Source organism: Onychomys torridus, chromosome 1 (assembly GCF_903995425.1).
Source record: "Onychomys torridus chromosome 1, mOncTor1.1, whole genome shotgun sequence".
Taxonomy (NCBI): Eukaryota; Metazoa; Chordata; class Mammalia; order Rodentia; family Cricetidae; genus Onychomys; species Onychomys torridus.
This window is the reverse complement of record NC_050443.1, coordinates 123172928-123192317: the sequence shown is the minus strand read 5'-3', so window position 1 is coordinate 123192317 and position 19390 is coordinate 123172928. Positions and strand designations below refer to the sequence as shown.

Genomic DNA, 19390 nt, shown 5'->3' with positions numbered 1-19390 from the left:
CTGTGGACACAGATGAGAACTGGCTCTAAGCCGAAAGCAGACAATAGCAGGTCAGAGATGAACATGGGTGACAGAGAGCCAGGTACCCCTGTGCTGGACTGAGCTGACCCTGACCTTCTGCCTCTCCCTGGCTGTAGGACAGGCTGTCAGCCAGGTCTCACCCAACAGGGGTGCTAGGACCCAAACTCATGTCCTCTGGAAGAGCAGCCCGTGTTCTTAAGCACCGAGCCATCTCTCCAGCCCCTCTTCCTCTTCACTCTTAGCCGACTTGAGCAGGCATCTGGACCTGAGACTTACAGCAGACAGACCACCAGGCCCTGCCCAGTGTCAGGGGCTCTGTGGCCACATTGTGCTGCCGAAGAGTCCCTGGAAGGCTGATGCCAGGGCTGGTCCTCAGCGTCCCAGCCTGAAGCCTGCCCTTGTGGCATCCGTCTAGCCTTGCTCCCTCCTGTCCAGGGCCATGACATCACGTGCCCCACCCCCAATTCCAGGCCAGCAGCTGCGGCTATGCCAGCCTCGCCTCACTTCAGCCCTCCCACCTCAGCCTTCCCACATCAGCCCTCCCACATCCCTCCTAGTGCCTGGCAACCTTGGCACATGGTCCAGGAGTCTGGCAGGGCCATCTTGTCACACAGCAGCCTTCTTTTCTGGCTCCAGTGGTGGGGGCACCCTAATAAAAAGCTGTTGCTCTAGTTGTGAGGAGCTGAGCAGCTCATCAGAGCCTCCTGAGCTCTGTTCCTGCAGGGCCATTGGTACCAGGCCTCTAGGAGTGTTCCTGTAGCCCTGGCTGCCCAGCGTCTGGGTCAGCAGTGCACAGTTGTCTACGCCCTCCTGCTCCCCACACATCTTCTGACTTCTCTAGATCTTTCCTTCATGGTGTTTGTGCATATATGTCTGTACAAGGACATATGCATATGGGCATCAATCCCCAGGAGCTGCCTTTTTAGCTAGGGTCTCTTCTGCCCGGAATTTGCCAATTAGGCCATGCTGGCTGACCAGTGAGCCCCAGGGAGCTCCTGTCTCTGCTTCCCCAGTGCTGGGATTATAAGTCTGTGCATGTTTTTGTTGTTGTTGTTTTTTATATGGTGGGGGGATGTGTGTTTGTTTGGTTTTTTTTTTGTTTGTTTGTTTTTTGTTTTTCAAGACAGGGTTTCTCTGTAGCTTTGGAGCCTGTCCTGGACTAGCTCTGTAGACCAGGCTGGCCTGGAACTCAGAGATCCACCTGCCTCTGCCTCCCAAGTGCTGGGATTACAGGTGTGTGCCACCAACGCCTGGCTGGGATGTTTGTTTTTAACCCGGATTCTGGGATTTGAACTCGGGTCCTCATGCTTGTTTAGCAAGCACTTTACTGGCTGAGCCTTCTCCAGTCCTTTCCTTCCTGTCAGTGAACTCCTGGCTTCCCCCAGCCAGCCTCCTGCCACTCCCCTGTCTGTGCCCGGGTTTCCTAACACTCTCAAAGTGATGAGTACAGTGCTGCTAAGGAACACAGACTCATGAGAAGACAAGGTCTCACTGGAGTCCAGAGTGGCTATTGAGACAAATGTATTTTCAGCTACTAACCTAGGTCCAACTGGGAACCTAGAAGGTTCACTCTCACAACAGAAGGCAAATCATGGGCACAATAAGCTCCCTCACTTGCTAGTGTCGGCAAGCTGGTTACTGGACTGTTTTGCAGGCCATAGTGTAACAGTAATTAAGGAGTGAGGCGTACAGGAGAACATTTTCTCAATTCAAGTAGAAATTCAGAAGAAACTAGCTCCCACCCGACTCCCTCCCGCACCCTGCTGTCATAGGCCTGGCCTGGAAGACCCCCCTGGCCACCTGACCTGCAGAGCCTTGTTCTCTGGAGACTTGAAGCGGGCTCATAACAACTTGAATGGGGAAACCACTAAGCGACTTGAAAAGTGAACACGCAGTAACAATCAGAAAGCCACCCGCGTCTTATGCAGGGCAGGGGGGCCCAGAGGGCCTCCCCAGGGACAGGAGGGCCAGTGTCCACCCCCAGGGCAGTTCTGCCTGCCTGCACGTCAGGGTGCCTTGAGCAGAGGGATGGCTCAGCCCTCATGGCTGGTCTGGCCGTGCTGCAGGGCTTCCTGCTTGTCCCTTGGCACCACCTTCCTAGGTGCAGACTCCCCAAAGCTGCACATAGATCTTGCACTCTACTCAATTTTCAGCCCTTTGGACTTGAACTCGATGTGGAGAATCTGTGACAGGCACCTTCCGAATTCCTCCAGGACCATCTGCTCGGCCAAACTTGGAGAGCAGCGCTCCTGCTCTGCCTCCTCGCCCTGCGCCAGCAGGCAGGCACATGTGGCCTCCACTACTTCCCAGGAGATACAGGAGAAGGTTTGCCTGATGAGAGACACAGCCACTCAGTGCCTTCCCCATTCAGCAGGGCAGTGCCCGATCACTCTAGTTCAAGGATCAATGGCCTCTAGAAGGGACACCTATATCACCTCCCCTTCAAGGCCCAGGAAACATCTCAGAAGATCCTGCATAGGACTGGGCCTCACAATATCCTAGCATGGGTGGGGGAGGGGCTCATGAGGCCCCAGCCCTCTCTGAGGAGTGATTGGCAGTTAGTAGCTGGTGGAGGAAAAGGGATGTTTTCTTCTGGGATGTAGCCACTGGTAAATAGTCCATGTCCCAGTAAATAACCACACCCCCTTCACAGGTGAGAAGCCCTAATTAAACACAAAAAGTAAGTCATACACACACATACATACACATACACACACACACACACACACACACACACACACACACACGTACATACATACACATACACACACATATACATACGTACACACACACATACACACATACACATATATACACATATACAAACATACATACACACACACATACACATACACACACACACATACACACACACACACACATACACACTCACACAGGAAGAGGACTAGTTTGGAAGAAGGGGGTCAGCAGGGATGGGGTTTGGGAAAAGGGAGCAAGAGGGGACTATCATAACACAGTCTACACATACATGAAATCCCCAAAGCACAATTTTTAAAAAGGAACATGTCCTTTTCTGCTAATAAAAGGCCTTTGTTTGTGCCAAGCCCACTGGCCCAGGCCTGTGTCCCAGCTTGGGCTAGAGGGAGAGATGCCGTCTTCACACACCAGAAATAAATAACTAAACAGAAGAAGGTGTGAAGGCCGGCCTTGGGAGAGCAGCACAGGGACCCTGCTCAGTGTCACAGCTACTGACAGACATAGAGGCTCATGTGCTTCAGTGGCAAAGCCCCAGGACACACAGGGCTCGGCCATGTAGACTTCCAGACAGTATGCAGCTGCTCTTGGCTCCCCACATAAGTCAGCAGAGGAGAGCTGGCAGTGTGGCAGCCAGCCTGGGGGTCTGCATGACCTACCTTCTTGCAGTGCATTAAGAGCTGCAAAGTGCTGTGTGGCTGAGACTCCACTGTCACACCTGTGGGCATACCATGAGGTCACCTCACCCTGGACACCCTGAAGAGTCCCTGGCCTGGTCTGTTGTTTAGGGTTGGCCATTTCTTCTCTGAGCTCTGGAGCAGGGAGACTTACCCAGGCACCTATGAGTGGGGCTCACAGTGACACCCTCGGACAACCTCAGAGGAGGCTGGCCCCAGGATGAGGAGAGCGTCACAGAGGATGCAGGCTTGGTGAGAGTACATCTTCATCTTTAACCAAATAAGCCTGAGTTTGGCTTTGCAGAATGAACAGCTCATTTGTGACACCTGGGTGTGACTAACTGCATGGCATTTAAAGGAATGTTCTTCCTTTGGTTGGTTAGGTTTTGTGGTATGTGTGCATGTGTGCACATGTGTGGTGTATGGTGCATGTGTATGAATGTGTGTAACTTCATGCACATGTGGAGGCCAGAGGTTGACACTGGGTGTCTTCCTTGATCTTTCTTACATTTTATACTTTGAGACAAACATACATCATTGAGTCAGGAGCCCCTGTCCTTGCCTCCCACACATTGGGATTATAGGCACCTGCCACAGCTACCCAGACTTCACAGTTAGCACAGCAAGGCTTGACCACTGAGTGGCCCCCAGAAGGTCCACCCTATTTTTCAGGATAGTCTCTCTCATTGGTTGACCTAGAGCTCACTGACTGGCTTGCCTGGCTAGCCAATGAGCCCCAGGGATCTTGTCTCCACCCCCAGTACTGGGATTACCAGCACAGGCCATCAAGTCTGACTTTTTATATGGGAGCTGGGATTTGAACTCATGTTCTCATGATTGCATAGCAGCACTTTACCTATAGAGCCACCTTTCCCAACCCCTGGAAAGAATATTTTTAAAGAGGTAAATCAAGTCTAATATATGATCAATGATATCTCGACCTCTGGGAGACTAAGATTAGTGTGGCTTCAGAACTACTCCATGGAAGACATCCAACCACAGTCCCTTCAGCTAAGAGTTCCACATCTGTGCTGCTGTCCACAGTAAAGAAAGGCGTGAGAAAGTGCTTGCCTAGCAAGAGGGAGGTCCTGGGTTCCATCCTTAGCTTAGAAAATGGGCAGGGAAGAGGAAAGAGAAGAAGAGGAAGGGAGGGAAGCTGGAAGGGAGGGGTAGGACCCAGCATCTGTTGCCAGATCAAGCAAGACTCTGACCTCATTCAGAGACATCAGAATACACCAGTCCTGCTAACAGTGCGGCCAGAGCCTGTAAGTACAAACAGGGACACACACAGACAGGGCAAAGTGAAAGAAAGAGCAAGCTAAGAAGGTGTGTGTGTGTGTGTGTGTGTGTGTGTGTGTGTGTGTGTGTGTGTGTATGTGCATGCCCAGCAAAGTGGGCTTCCATCTTCCTGCCATGCACACTCCAGCTAACACACCTCCTTCAGAATCACCCCAGTCTAATTGTTCAGAGCACCTACCTAGTTTTTCTCAGTTTTGGAGGTCCTGAGAACATGGCTGGGGACAGATGGTGGTTGCCCTCAAAGTCGCCAGCCTCCATATAGTGGGGTGTGTTCATCAGCATTTTTCGCTCTGGGCTTTCTTCATAGTTTTTGCAAGCAATGCATTTGCAAATCGAAGAACACATGATTTTGGCCTGATGATAGAAAAAATCTTTGTTGAAATCAGGGTTCCCCCACAAGCCACCCAGCACTCACATCTGCCTTTGCCCATCTGCTTGACCAGATTGGTCAGATGAATCCTAGAGGCTTCACCAGGGAGAGCATCAGGCATGGCAGTATTAGTGAGTGCTCTAGAGGTGGAAGCTCTAGGATCAGAAAGTCAAGGTTACCATCCTTGGTCTGGATTGTGTTCCAGGCCAGCCTGAACTATATGAGACCTGCCCATAAAAACCGAATAGTGTCTTAGTTTTGTTTCCTGTTGCTGTGATAAAAATACCCTGAACAAAAGCAACCAGAAGGAGAAAGGGCTTCCTTTCTCCAGCATGGACGGTTGGTCAAGACGACAGGAGCTGGTCAGATGGGATCCACAATCAGGAAGCAAAGAGTGATGAATGCTGCCGCCACTGCTGCTCAGCTCCCTCTCTCCACCTACACAATCCAGGACCCGAGCCAGGGAGTGGTGCCACCCACAGTAGGCAGGTCTTTCCTCCCACCTCAAGATAATCAAGATAATCCCCACAGGCACACTCAGAGGCCTGTTTCCCAGGTGACTCTAGACTCTGTCAAATTGACAGCACCTGCCATCACACTCGGAAGGAAGGTCAGGGATTGCGAATCTCTTTACATCACAGTAAACATCTAACCGCAAAGCTATTTGGATGTCTCCACTGTTCCGGGGAGCTGCCACTTGCCTCGTAGCACTCACAGTAGTTCTTCAGGCAGCCCGAGCGCTTACAGTTGCACCCTTTGCTGTGTCTCAGCTTCGAAACACCCAGCCGGCCTTTCCCCATTTTTGGTTGGAAAGCCTCAGGATTTCTATCAAGACATGCCTAAGAGAGAATATGGGAACATCAGGAAATGCGTGGGAGCCAGAAGCAAGGCTCCATGCAAGAGAAGGCCACACAGGTAGCTGGGGCCTCAGGACACGCTGGAGGCCTCAAGGCTTCTGTGATAAAGCACTGAGCCCTTTCTCTGCATTTGATAGCTAGGCATATGAACTGTAGAAAACCAGGGAACTCTCCCAGCATGCCTCGCATCTTTGCTTGAGGCAGGTGAGGCCATGGCGTAGAACAGCTCACACCAACAGCCGGCCATGTTTCTCTGTGCTGCATGTCGTCTCTCATTTCATCCTGTTGGCAAACTTGGGAGCTTAAAGCTGTAGGGTCATCAGGCAGACGGTGTGTACACAGCTCAGAACAAGGGTGAGGCCAACATGACTCCTTCACTGGAGGGAACCACTGGTTTTTCCCTCTGATGAGTGGCATTCTGTTCGCCCACTGGCAGTTGCTCTATCCCTCCACTGATGGGCTGTGGGCTTATGGCAGGTTTTGTCTATTATGAATGAAGCTGCTAGGAACTTGCTTGGCAAGTCTCTGTGAGTGTTTCCTCCTGCTGTTTGTTAGGGTTGGGTGACATCTAGGCAAACATGCAGCCGTTAGAGAGTCTGCTAATCATTTCTCAGAGCAGCTGTATCAAGCCATGTTTCCATTTCTGGCACATGAGAACCCTAAACTCACAGTAACAGATTACACTCACTGCTAAATAAAAAGTGACCATCAACTGCCATAAAGTTGGGGGCATGAAGCTGGGGGATTGGCCATTTTCTTTCTCCTCTGGGTCTGGCCATATCAGAATTGCTAATAGTTCTAAATGATGTACCTGCAACTCAAGAGGAGGAATGTAGTTGTTCTGGGGAAAACCAAACCAGACAGATTCAAGGCTCAGGGTCATTTTGTTCCATTGAACAGAATACCCTTGGGACTCAGCTGATGGCCCCTGATTCCCCTGGAAGTATTTCCCTGGAGAAGTTGCCAGGCCCAGCCTAGCGACCCCTCCCATTTCCTGGTCCTTGGCCCCACAGGAAGGCATATATGCAGCAGGATCTTGCAGTCAGCTTGCAGCTTCACTGACCCTTGAGAAAGCCTACATCCCCTTGCACCTGAAGCTAAGGGAATGACAGTTTAACCAAGTGCTTCCCACCCACAGGTGAGACACTGTGCCTCCCTGCACAGCGCTACCCAGAGTTATGAACCCCGAGCCAAGACAGACTCTGTGCTCTTGAGTCAGAGCCTCCCAGACTCGGCTGCAGCACTGAAGCGCCCCTGGCTGCTGGGTATCACTGTAGCCCGGGTCACTGCATCTGTCTGTGCTTCTGCCTGAATCGGACTCTGGAGACCGTTTGCTGGTAAAGCTGTCAAGTGCATTACCTTAATGGCTTTGAAGCGCTCGAGCTCATGGCGGAGGTTGGTGCAGCTGCAGCTGGTGCAGAAGTCTCCGCTGGTGAAGCAGTCGCAGTATCTGTGAAGGAAAGGCTCACTGAGTCCTCAGGCACAGGCAGCCTGAGGTAAGAACAGGCACACAGGGACAGGTGACCCAGTTTAGGGGCTTCCTCCAGACTTTTCATATGAAAATCAGAATTGGAGGTGGGGGTGTGATGTCTTATGACTAACACAGGAGAAAGACAAACTGGTAAAGCCATTGGTTATAACACAGCAGTCTGCAAATCAGCACCATTTCCTGGAAGACATGCTGTCTGTCATCTCACTGCCTGCCCTCTGCTCTCCTCCAATCTCCCTGGCACAGCAGTGAGGGGACGACCAAGCTGCCACCCCTTCTTCCCAGAGTGTGGCTTCTCCTTTTGGGCAGCACTGCTCCCCTTTGCCACCAGCCCTGACCTGTCACGTCACGTCAAGTTGGCATAGCACCATCAGTGGCAGCAAGGAGAAGCTGGGCATGGCGCTCTCCCTGGTCTCAGGTTCCTACATCACGATCATCTAGGGATTCTTGTACAAGGGACTGGTATCATCTGCCATCAGTCTACTCCCATTGTTACCTGGGAAATCCCATGGAAGCCACCACTTGAATGTGGTGTCCCTTTGTGTCAGTGAAGCCCCTGCTATCTCTGGTACATGCCAGCAGCCACTCTATATCTACATTGCTCCAGGGTGGCTGAGGGCAATGCTCTCTGGGTCACCCTGCTCTGGTGCTTATGAAGAGGTAAAAGAGTGTTCAAGGACATGCCAGGATGTCCTGTTCCATGTTCCCTCTATAGGCAGAAGACCCTGGATCTGGAGAGTACAATTTGGGAGCCACAGTTCCGGGGAGAAGTAAAGACACTCTCTGGGGAACCTCATTCACACCAAACTGCAAAGAATTCCTTCACCTAAACTCCCCACTGATGGAATCCACAGGAAAAAGCAGCCACAGAACACAAGGTGACCAGGTGAGCAGAAACTCAAGAAAGCAAGGGACTCAGATAAGTTGGCACCTCAGATACCAGTGCTGTGAGCTCCAGTCTCCAAATGACCCAGTGTCCTAACATGGGAAAGAAGAGGAGTACAGGCCTGTCACCCCAACTCTCAGGAGAGGGAGGCAGGAGGATCAGGAGTTCAAGGCCAGTCTTTGCTTCATAGCAAGTTTGAAGTCAGTTTGAGCTGCATGAGACCAGGCCCGTCACTCCAAGCACTTGGAGGCAGAAGCAGGTGGATCTCTGTGAGTTCCAGGCCAGCATAATCTACATAGTAAGTTCCAGCACAGCCAGGGATATAGAGAGACCCTGTCTCAAAACAAAGAAACTCCCTAAAACAAACAAACAAAAAAAACCCTGCTCTGTAAACTATATACACTCATTTACAAACCAGCCTCCATTTCAGAGTGTGCCCCAAAGAAGAAGAGGCCCTCAGCCCAGTGAGAGGCCCCTTCTTGCTCTGTAAAATGATGGGGCAAAGATCATCCACATAAGCAGCTGCCCCTATGAGACCTGTATCAATGACTGCCAAGAAGAAACAGTGAGGCACTACCCGAGTACAGGAAAAACCATGCCAGAGCTACAAGCAGCCAGGGGACCCTGGAACATGCACGGGACAGCAGAGAGTAGAGGAGAAGCCAGGGGCCATCATTGATATACCCATAGGAAGGTCAGTGGTCTTGCTAGGGAGGGAGATGACTACTGATCTTCCAGCAAAGCTAATTCTACAGTGCAGCAGGAAGTGCATCTTATACACAGCATCTTGGGTCCTTGCATTAAAGGCAGTGGCTTCCAATTTTAATCCTTACCCAGCCAGAGCTATTTTGGGTGGTCCTTGCATAGCGGGTCCTGAGGGGAAGGCAGCTCCATTAACAGTTGATGGAAGAGCTCCATTATCAACCTGCATGGAGGCAAAAGCAACAATGGTCTCTTCAGAGTGTGTGTAAAGGCCAGCAGCAGCAGCCCCTACGGTGGAGGGAGGTCACAGTCCCACAGCCAGGTCTCATAAGCACAGCAAGCTCACCAACTTTGAGCCTATAGGCTGGGACCATCTTACAGCTTTTTCCAGGCCCAGCCCCGAGTTCGAAGTCTCTGACCGTGGGGCTGATGAGAACAGTCAGGGTCGGGTGGGGCCCAGGGTCAAGGACAAGATAGGGAGCGGTGTGGACAGCTGTCACTTGGAGGCTGCTGACACTGTCACTGGAGCACTTTGTGTCCACAAACAAGTAGTTGAAAACACAATTAGTTACAAATGTCCACAGACTAGAAGTGTTCCCAAAGTTTTAGGTTCTCAGAATAACAAAGAGACCCGAAGTCTCAGTTGGCACACACTGTTTATTCAGACTTTGTAGCAGGACTCCATCCCTATACCTTGCCTACCTGACCAAAAACATCCCTGGCTGTCAACACTCAGATGGCACCCTCTATCCCTCCCCACACCTTTGCTAGCACATCGCTCCGATCTTGCATTTGTTCAGGTGGAGGGCCAGCCACGGGAACCTAAGGGACTCCTGGCTAATGCTGTGACTATTGCCCTTTTCCACGGTCTCCAGACCCTCACGGCCCTGTTGCTGGTCTTCTGTCTGGGGTCTGACACAGGTGTGAAGGGACAAATGCATAGTAACTATTTCACTATTGATTTTGATGTTGTTTTTTAAGACAAGGTTCTATGTAACCCTGGCTGGTCTTGAACTTGCTAGATAGATGAGGATGACCTTGAACTCTTGATCCTCACATCTCCACTCCCCAGCTTCTGAGATTCCAGGCACGTGTCATGAGGCCTGGCTCTCACTAACCTGTAGAACCTGAGAAGTACATGCAGCAACCACACTGTCAGGAGACGACATCAGCGTTTGGAACTAAGTGACTCACCTGTGTGATGAGATTTAATTTTGCTGGCACTGGCAGAAGTCTTCCCACTAAAGTTGTCACTGGCTTAGGGAGGTCTGCAGGAAAACAACTGACGTGAGCTGACAGCAAGCGTGCTATTTAACTTACCCTGATTTAGTCAGTGTGTTTAACTTTTTATTTATGCATCTGTGGGTATGTGTGAGTACATGTTGTGTGTGTGCGTGCGCAGATGTCCACGAAGGTCAGAAGAGGGTATCCGATCCCTGAGTGCAGGGTTACAGGCAGTTTGTGAGCCACGTGAAGTGGGTGTGAGCTGGGGCCTCTTGATGAGCAGCAAGTACTCTTGACTGCTAAGCCATCTCTCCTACCCCTTGCTTTCAGACAGGGTCTCAGAGAGCTGTACTCAACTCACCATGTGTGTGGTCCTTGAGCTCCTGGTCCTCCTGTTTCCACCTTCCAGTGCTGGATCACCCCTGGGTTTGTGACTTTTCTATAGACCCTTTGGGGTCATTTTTTTTTTTTTTTTTTTTTTGTTTTTGTTGTTGTTGTTTTTTGGTTTTTGGTTTTTGGTTTTTTTCGAGACAGGGTTTCTCTGTGTAGTTTTGTGCCTGTCCTGGAACTCACTCTGTAGACCAGGCTGGCCTCAAACTCACAGAGATCCGCCTGTCTCTGCCTCCCAAGTGCTGGGATTAAAGATGTGTGCCACCACCGCCGCCGCCACCGCTGGCACCACTACCCAGCTGGGCTATTTAAATTTTTAAACTTTTACAGACTTAGCTGTTTTTTTGTTTGTTTGTTTGTTTTTAATCATAAAGCTGCTGGCCTGAGCATTGCAGAGGTCTACTATACTGAAAAAATGTTAACACCCAGCTTATAACACCATGTGCCAAGGTGCCCTTAATGACACAGTGAATTTACTGGGCACCTTGAGTCATTTTACACTTTCAATGGAAGCCTAGTGATCTGGATCCATTTTGGATCCAAACTGTTGGATTCATGACTTTCAACTGATGCATCTCCTTTTCTTTGCACTATCCTAACTTGTTAGGATATCAGGGCTTTCCAAGCTCTCTGGATGAAACCACTTGTACTTTGGTCCAAAGGCTCCATGGGTACAGCCCCACAGAGCTAGTGTATCCTCCTCCCCCTCCCTGCAGCCCTCCAGCCTACATCTATTTCCGGCCCTGGGCCTCTGTATCCTTCCAGTGAGAGAGACTGGAGGCTGCAGGTGTGCTACAAGCAGCAGGGGAGGGCCTTTGGGGTCATTTGTTGATTATGGTGTCATGGGAGGAGTTGCTGGGTGACTCTCAGGTCACTCCTGGTGATGAAAGCAGAGGGATTAGCCTTACTGATCACACGCTGTTTCCATTAAAGCACCAGTAATTTAGAGCACATGTGAGCCGCCCGGCCTCCAGTCATCAGGTAGGCTGATGTTTCAGGTAAGCCACCTCTGCCCTGACGGAGGAATGAGCAGGACCATCCTGATGAGAGCTGTCACTTGCCAGAAGGCAGTGGAAGAAGCCAGACAAGAAGTCTGCTCACTGTGACCTGGACAGACTAGGCTGTGGTGGTTGATTTTGTTCCATTCTCAGACTGCTACTGTCCAGGTTTGTCCAAGCACCCATTTAATACACTAATGGCCTGTTTTACTCTGTGTGTGTGTGTGTGTGTGTGTGTGTGTGTGTGTGTGTGTGTGTGTGTGTGTGTGTGTCTGTGGGGCTATGGTACAAGTGTGTGCACTTGTATGTGGAGGCTAGAGGACAACCTCAGATGCCGTTCTTCAGTAACCATCCACCATTTTTTCTTTCTTTGAGGCAGGTCTCTCACTGGGCTGGGACTCTTGGTGAGTAGCCTAGGTTGGCCTGCCAGCTACTGACAACCTCCTCCCAGCCCCTCACATTCTTTGACACAAAGCCTAACAGATTCCTTTGCTGCCTGATCCCTCACCACCTCCAGTGTGAGCCAGGGCAGCGTTTATGCTGTGGTACCTGACTGTGGGAAACTGTTCTGGTCATCATACTGAGGAAGCAGATGGAGCGCTTTGAGCTCCCGTGTGCCACAGTTGTCTATGCAGAGCATCTGGGCACCTCCTTTCAGCTGACAGATCACCTGAAATGACAAGGTGAAGAGGGTAAGTGACTCCAGTTTGGTGCAGGAACAGAGGAAATCTGAGGACTTTCCCCCTGGGGTTTAAGTGGGAGGAGGGAGAAGGTAGGTGTGTTCTCTGTCTTCCTCTACAATAACTGCTGTCCCTAACCCCCACCCCATGCATTCCTGTGATGTTTCCACACACTCAAGTTGCTCCTGGATCCTCTGGAGGACTACGTGCCTGTGGACAGGGATTCCCTCCTGATGGCCTTCAATCCACAGCCTTGTGAACAGGGATTGGGCTGTTTCCTGAACCCCAATTTCCCACCTCTGAGACCTTTGGGGGCTGAGCACATCTGTAGAATTAGCTTTAATCTACTGTGTGTTCTCCTACCACGGAGCCAGGCTGCTAACTGGTGGTTTTATGCCCATTGACTTTATTTCCCATCAATCCAGTTAGAAAGGTAAAGTCAGTTGACTGGAAACTCCTGAGAAACCGTGCTGAGCTTATGGGGTCTGACAAATGCTGCCAGACCCCATCTGGGTTCTGACTGCCGAACTTCAGCAAGCCACGGACAGCTGCACATCAGGACCGCCAATCCAGATGCTGGGGGATGGAGCGCCCTGCACACCCAGCTGCTCTAGGGTGTGGTGAGGATACTAGGGCAGGAGTACTCTGGCACAAAGGACCCAGGTCATCTGAACAGTGCCCATTAACCTGCTAGAAGAAGGAAATCAGGTTCCAGGGCAAACGCTCATGTCACCCTGACACTGGAGAGGCCAGCACCCTGCACAGCTGTATTCAGAGGGCGATGCAGCTATGTCCCAGCACTCAGCTGGGAAAGGCTCCACACCCCAGGAAGAAATTTCAAGTGCCACCCTACAGTGTAGAGGGAGTCAGAGTCCTTTGTCCTATGGCTTCTCAAGGTCGTGGGAAAGCTCTGCCACCAGAACCTGGGGTTTCAAATAAGTCTTGGACACAGGGTATCAGTGTTTGCACCCCAAAGACAGGTTTCACAAGGACATTATCTCCAGTATTTCTGGCCTCATCTGGAGCTGCTGAAGGCTCTGAGGGCGCACCGCGTGGGTGACGCAAGCTCGGCTGAATCACTGGTGACTCCCTGACATCCCTGAGCAGTTCTAGAAGCACACCACACAACACCTAGGGCTCAGACAGGCAGAGAAGGGCTGCCTGCAGAGCTGGGGGAGAAGGAGATGGCATCGCACAGGTACACTCCCGTACCCTACACACTAGTGTCTCGCTGGTAACCTGAAGGCAGCTCGGGCCCACCAACACTGCAAAGCCAGGCTGTCCCTAGTCTCCACCTCAGTTCCCAACTCTGGACTCTGCATGGACAGTGTGACTTACGGCGACTCCCCATGGGACAGAGCAGTGTCCCGATCATTGTTTGATTTTCTGAGGTGGGGTGGAGATGAGAATCTCGGGGGTGAAAGGTGAAAGGTGGAGGGCTCACGTTTACTCTCCCCCTTTCTAGACGGACAAGCAAAGAACGCTGACTTAGCAGGTGAGTGACAGTGGACAGGGGTCTTTGACAGGCTGAATGATGTCTTCCCCCCCCCCCCCACAGTTACCATGGGGCTGGAGTCTCTCTTCCGGGGGCAGCTGGAAGCTTCCTCTGCCTCTTGGGATGACGGGAACTTGCAGCAGGATTCCTGAGCCAGAGGGGTCTGGAAGGCTGCATCTTCGGGGCTGCTGCCTGGCACACTGCCACCTGCTTCCTTGATTTCAACCTGGAAAAGCAGTGGCCGTGACAGAGTGCACAGGGCCGTGTGCTGCAGTGTTAGCACACAGAACACTCAAGTCAGAGCAAAGTGCTGGCCCTCTACCGCAATCATTTTTCCCCTGTGAGAAAGAAAGGGAATACGCCATCTGAGCAGCCCCAGGACAGAGCCCTCTGAGGACAGGCATCAGTCCCAGGGTGTGGAGAGGACTAGAGTTAGGAACATACTGAGAGCCTGCATCAGAAATAAATAAATAGGACCAGTAAGATGGCTTAGTACAGAAGAGTAGCCTCACAACTTGATTTTGATCCCCAGGACACACGTGGTAGAGAAAATCAATTCCTGTAAATTGCCCTTTCACTACCTCATGTGTGCTGTGGCACTTGCAGCCACACACAGATGAATAAATCTAATTATAAAATCAACAAGACAAAATTACATTTACTAAGAAACAATGGGATTTAAGAGCGGAAAGGTCCCAACGATCACAAAATTCACGTTGAACTTGAGTGGTCCCAACCTTAGAAGATGAAGTGCAGATTTTGAGTGACAGCCTTACCCAGACATCTCAAATTTTATGGAAATGCAGAAACCTTGCTTTGTTGTGTGTACTTGCTGCCTTGGGAACTTGCCAGAATTATTTCACTGGAGTCTCACTGACATGACTTCCCCGGACCCACAAACACACAATTGCTGGCCTCTCCATCAGCACCAAATATCAGAACCATTTGTCCCACTTTCCTGTGAGACTGTATGGACTTGTAGGGGAGGGGTTCCCACAGACAGCCAAGTGGGCTGACCTACACCTGGAATCCTAGCCCCTTTGAGCTGGAGGTACGGAGGAGCAGGAGTCTAAGATCATACACAGAGCTCAGGGCCAGTCTGGGCTGCATGAAACTCTGCCTCAAAAAGCCAAAGCAAACAAAAGGTCTACGAAAGAGATGACTCTTGTCATCACAGTACTCTCTGAGTGGTTACTAGAGACAGAACGATCCCACCTGTTTAAAGGATAAATGCACCTCCCATGTCTTTTTTTCTTTTAAATAATGAGTTAGGACATAGTCTCCAACAGTTCAAAGAAAGGCCTGAGAGATGGCTCATTGGTTAAGAGTACTTGTTGCTCTTGATTTTTTTTTCTTTTCTTGGAGCTGGGGATCGAACCCAGGGCCTTGCGCTTGCTAGGCAACTGCTCTACCACTGAGCCAAATCCCCAACCCCATACTTGTTGCTCTTGTAGAGGACCTGCATTCAGTTCCTGGCACCCACATGGCGGCTCACAACTGTGGTAACTCCACTTTCAGGGCACGTGGCACCATCTTCTGGCCTCCATGGGCACTGCATGCACACAGTGTGCCTACACGTAGACAAACACATAGTTTTAAAAATATTTGAAAATTTTCAAAAAGCTGAGTGTCTGTTTTGTCTTCACTGAAAGAGGACTTGTCTCCCATGCTGGCTCACTGCCTTCCTCTTCCACTCTTAGAGGAGGGAGCAGGGCTCAGGACCATCAGACACAAGGTGCCAGTGAGCTTCCACTAACGGTAAATGGTGCTGCTGGCATCTGGAACCACTGGACACTCAGGGGCAGGCCTCTGCCTCAGGGTAAGGCTGGGCTAAAGTTCCTGTGGGGAACTTTAAGCAGGGAACAGGATTTTTGGACCCTGAGCTCAGGCAGCTGTGACTTACACTCAAAGCCAGGCTCCTGTCATCTCCACAGCGATTCAAAAACAATCCTGTGAGATCTTACTCTGGACCTGACATACATCCCATTTTCTTTTCCAAGCTGGATTTTATTGGGAGTTAACACATGTGCTGGGCTTCCTTTAAAGAGCTGATCCCTTCATTTTGGCAAGAAAGCAGAAGGGCTGGGGATGTGGCTCAGTTGGGAGTGCTTGACTAGCATGAACTGGGTCCTGGGTTTGAATCTCAGCACTGTATAAATGTGGGTGTAAGCCCAGCACTCAGGAGGTAGAGGCAGGAGAATCAGAGGTTCAAGGTCATTCTCAGCTACATAGCAATTTCAAGGAATAGTATAGCTGACTGAGAAGTAGCATCCATTCAGACTCCATTACAGAGGTTTGAAGAACCGTCCTTATTTTACAGAGGAGGAAAAAAAAAATCAATTAATCAACTCCTCAATAAATTACCGTCTTTGGTGTGAACAAGTATGTATGAATAAACCCAAACCTACAGGACTAGGCTGAAGACAATCTGCAGAGTACACAAAAGGGCCCTGGGCTCCATCCCTCGCACCGCCCGGGCGGGGTGGGAACACCCAAGTCCAACAGACCAGAAATGAATGATTCCCTGGCTATGTGATGCTAAGCCGGTGTCCCATACAAACACCTCCTGTGCTGGCAACAGTTATAAACTCTTCTAGTGGGGCACAGTCACCTGCAGGGGAAAAGGCCGGACAGGGAGGCTGCGGGGGTGCTCGAGACGCACCCTCGCGGGCGGTGCATCGCCCGGACTCGCTGTGAGCACGCGGGCTGGGACAAGACCCCGGGGTTTGCACGCGGAGACACGGCGCGACGGCGCCCCCTGCCGGCGCTTACTGGGATCACGCGCACGCCTGCGCTCAGCGGCAGCAGCGCGGGCCCGCGCGCACCGGGGAGTAACGAGGACAGCACGTGCACGCTGTAGGCGGACGGCGGCGCGGCGTCGTCCGGGTTGCGGAGCTCAGGCAGCCCAGGGAAGTCGCCGAGCAGGGCGGCCGGTACCTCGGCGCCCGGCGAGGGGCTGAGCGCGCGCAGCAGCTGTTCCCCCGGCTCGGTGGCGCCCAGGTAGGCGTCGGCCAGCACAGGCAGCTCATCCCGCTCGGCCGCACCCGTCGCGGGGCTCAGCGCCAGCCCGTCGGCAAACCCGCGCTCAGGCCCGAACAGCTCGGCGCCCAGCTCGTCTTCGGGGCCCGTCATGGCTCCGAGCAGAGCGTCCTCCATGGTCGTGGGGACCCGAGAACAGCGACCCGACTCGGTCGCCCGGCTGGCCCCGACCCTGAGAGGTTGTGCGGACCGTTGACCGTTAGGGACGGGGCGGGGCCAGGCCTGTGGTGGGTGGGGCCTCGGCCAAGCTGACGGCAGCCTGGGTCGTGGTAGGTGGGGCCTGTGGTGGGCGGGGCCTTGCCGTGGAGGGTGGGCGGGCTCTGGACCGTGGTGGGCGGGGCCTGAGCATGATGGGCGAGGCCTAGGCTGTGGCTGGTGGGCAGGGCCCGCAGTGCCGCCTTTCTGTGTGCTTGGATGGAGGCTGGAGAGACCCACTCTCCAGGGACCAACCACTACTCCTGCCCCCAGTGGGGAAACTGAGGCTCCCAAGGTGGTGGTTCTTTTCTTTTCTTTTTTTTTAACTCTTGAAAATTTCATAAGTGAGTACTGGATTTACATCATTTCCATCGGCTTTTGTTTAAAGTCAGGATCTCACTAGGTAGCGCAGGCTGCCTGGAACTCACAGAGATTCACCTGACTCTGCCTCCCAAGAATTGAGGTTAAAAGAGTAACTGATTCCAAGGGATTTGAAGCAGTGCTAAGTGGGCCTCCTAGCTTGGCATCTGATCTCTGTCTCTCCAAGATTATTTTTAGTGTGTGTGTATGTGTGTGTAATGCCTGAGGAACCCAGAAAGGGGTGTTTGATCCCCTGGAACTGGAGTTATAGGTGGTTGTAAGCCACCATATACGTGCTGGATAGTGAGTTTGGTTCTCTGCAAGAACAGCAAGTGCTCTTAACCTCGGAGTCATCTTCCAGCCTATTTATCTAATTATTATCTATTTATGTATGTAGTATGGGAGACTGAATTTAGGGTCTCCTGCATGCTAGGCAAACACTCTACCTTTGAACTTGTTACTTGTCTCAGCCTCCACAGCAATTGGGATTAAAGTCCTGCACCATGAGTCTTTGCTTTCAGGTTTTTTGTTTATTTACAGTTATTGTGTATGTGTGTGCACACGTGTAGACACATCATGGCATGAGTCTGAAGGAGAGGACAACTTTCCAGAGTAGAGAGTTGATTCTCACCTTCCACTGTGGATTCTGGGATTGTATTGGCTGGGTTTGTTTGTTTTGTTTTGGTTTTTTGTTGTTGTTGTTGTTGTTGTTTTGTTTTTGTTTTTTGAGACAGAGTTTCTCTATGTAGTTTTGGTGCCTGTCCTAGATCTCACTCTGTAGACCAGGCTGTTCTGGGACTCATAGAGATCTGCTTGGCTCTGCCTCCTGAGTGCTGGGATTAAAGGCGTGCGCCACCACCACCCGGCCTTGGCTGGTTTTGTGTGTCAACTTGACACCAGGTAGAGTCATCAGAGGAAGGAGCCTCAGCTGAGGAAATGCCTTGATGAGATCCAGCGGTAAGGCATTTTCTCAATTAGTGATCAATGGGGGAGGGCCCAGCCCAGGTGGATGGTGTCATTCCTAGGTCCTGGGTTCTATAAGAAGGTAGGCTGAGCAAGCTATGGGAAGCCAGCCAGTAAGCAGCACTCCTCCACGGCCTCTGCACCGGCTCCTGCTTCCAGGATCCTGCCCTCTTTGAGTTCCTGTCCTGACTTCCTTCAGTGATGAGTACCAATGCTGACGTGTGAGCCTAATAAACTCTTTTCTCTGCTTTTTTGGTCATGGTGTTTCATCGTAGCAATAGAAACCCTAAGACAGGGATCAAACTCAGGTTGTCAGGCTTGGCAGCAAGCACCTTTACCCACCGAGCGGTCTCATCAGCCATTTTAATTTTACCGAGACAGGGTCTTGTGTGGCTCTGGTTGGCCTGCTACTATTTAGTCCAGGTTGCTTTCCAACTTGAAGTAGTCCTCCTGCCTCAGCCTTCCTGAGTGCTGGGATTACAACTGTACACTACTGATCTCAATTAAATTCTTTCTTTCTTCTTCCTTCCTTTCCTTCCTTCCTTCCCAGGCTTGAACTTACTATGTAGTCCAAGTTTGATCTTGAACTTATTTTCCTACCTTCACCTACTGAGTGTTAGGATCATAGGTGTGCACCCCCAGCTTATTTGGTATGGGAATTGAACTCAGGACTTCTTGCATGCTAGGCAAGTACTCTGTAGACTGAGCCATATCCTCATTTTAGCAGCAAGAATTTCTTTGCAACTTCTCCATTCCCACATCCATGGGAAGCACTCTACACAATGTTGTGGCAGCTTCCTTCAGTTAAAATGAGGAGAGCCCCCTACTCAGTTGCATACTACACAAGATGTTTGAATGGGAGACAAGGCTGACATCCTCTTGTGCACTAGACTGTCCTGTCATGATGCTTCATATCTCCAACCTTCTCCTACTGTCTATGTACACATGTTCCACAGCTGGAATAAGCACAGCACATTGAGGGACAGGCCAGGGAATCTTGCTGCATTAAGCTAAAAACCACCTGGAGAGC

General features: G+C 51.2%; 1 protein-coding gene across 1 annotated transcript; it reads right to left on the bottom strand.

Moving 5' to 3' along the window:
- Positions 1–1828: 1828 nt before the first annotated feature.
- On the bottom strand, positions 1829–17047 carry Tesmin (testis expressed metallothionein like protein). Its single transcript, XM_036176463.1, has 9 exons — positions 16576–17047; positions 13871–14029; positions 12178–12298; positions 10211–10284; positions 9148–9239; positions 7299–7389; positions 5784–5921; positions 4891–5066; positions 1829–2352 (listed from the first exon to the last, which is right to left on the bottom strand). Exons 1-9 carry the CDS (start codon positions 16957–16959, stop codon positions 2160–2162), a joined length of 1428 nt encoding a protein of 475 aa, XP_036032356.1. The 5' UTR covers positions 16960–17047; the 3' UTR covers positions 1829–2159.
- Between the last annotated feature and the right edge of the window lie 2343 nt (positions 17048–19390).

What these genes read in the sequence shown, in the direction of transcription:
- Tesmin (XM_036176463.1), bottom strand. Translation starts at nt 16,959, where the DNA reads ATGGAGGACGCTCTGCTCGGAGCCATGACGGGCCCCGAAGACGAGCTG. An exon ending in CAGGCGTGCGCGTGATCCCA is followed by an intron (nt 14,030 to 16,575) that starts GTAAGCGCCGGC and finishes CTGCTTTTCCAG; the next exon opens with GTTGAAATCAAGGAAGCAGG. An exon ending in CCCAAAATAGCTCTGGCTGG is followed by an intron (nt 7,390 to 9,147) that starts GTAAGGATTAAA and finishes TTTCCTTCACAG; the next exon opens with ATACTGCGACTGCTTCACCA.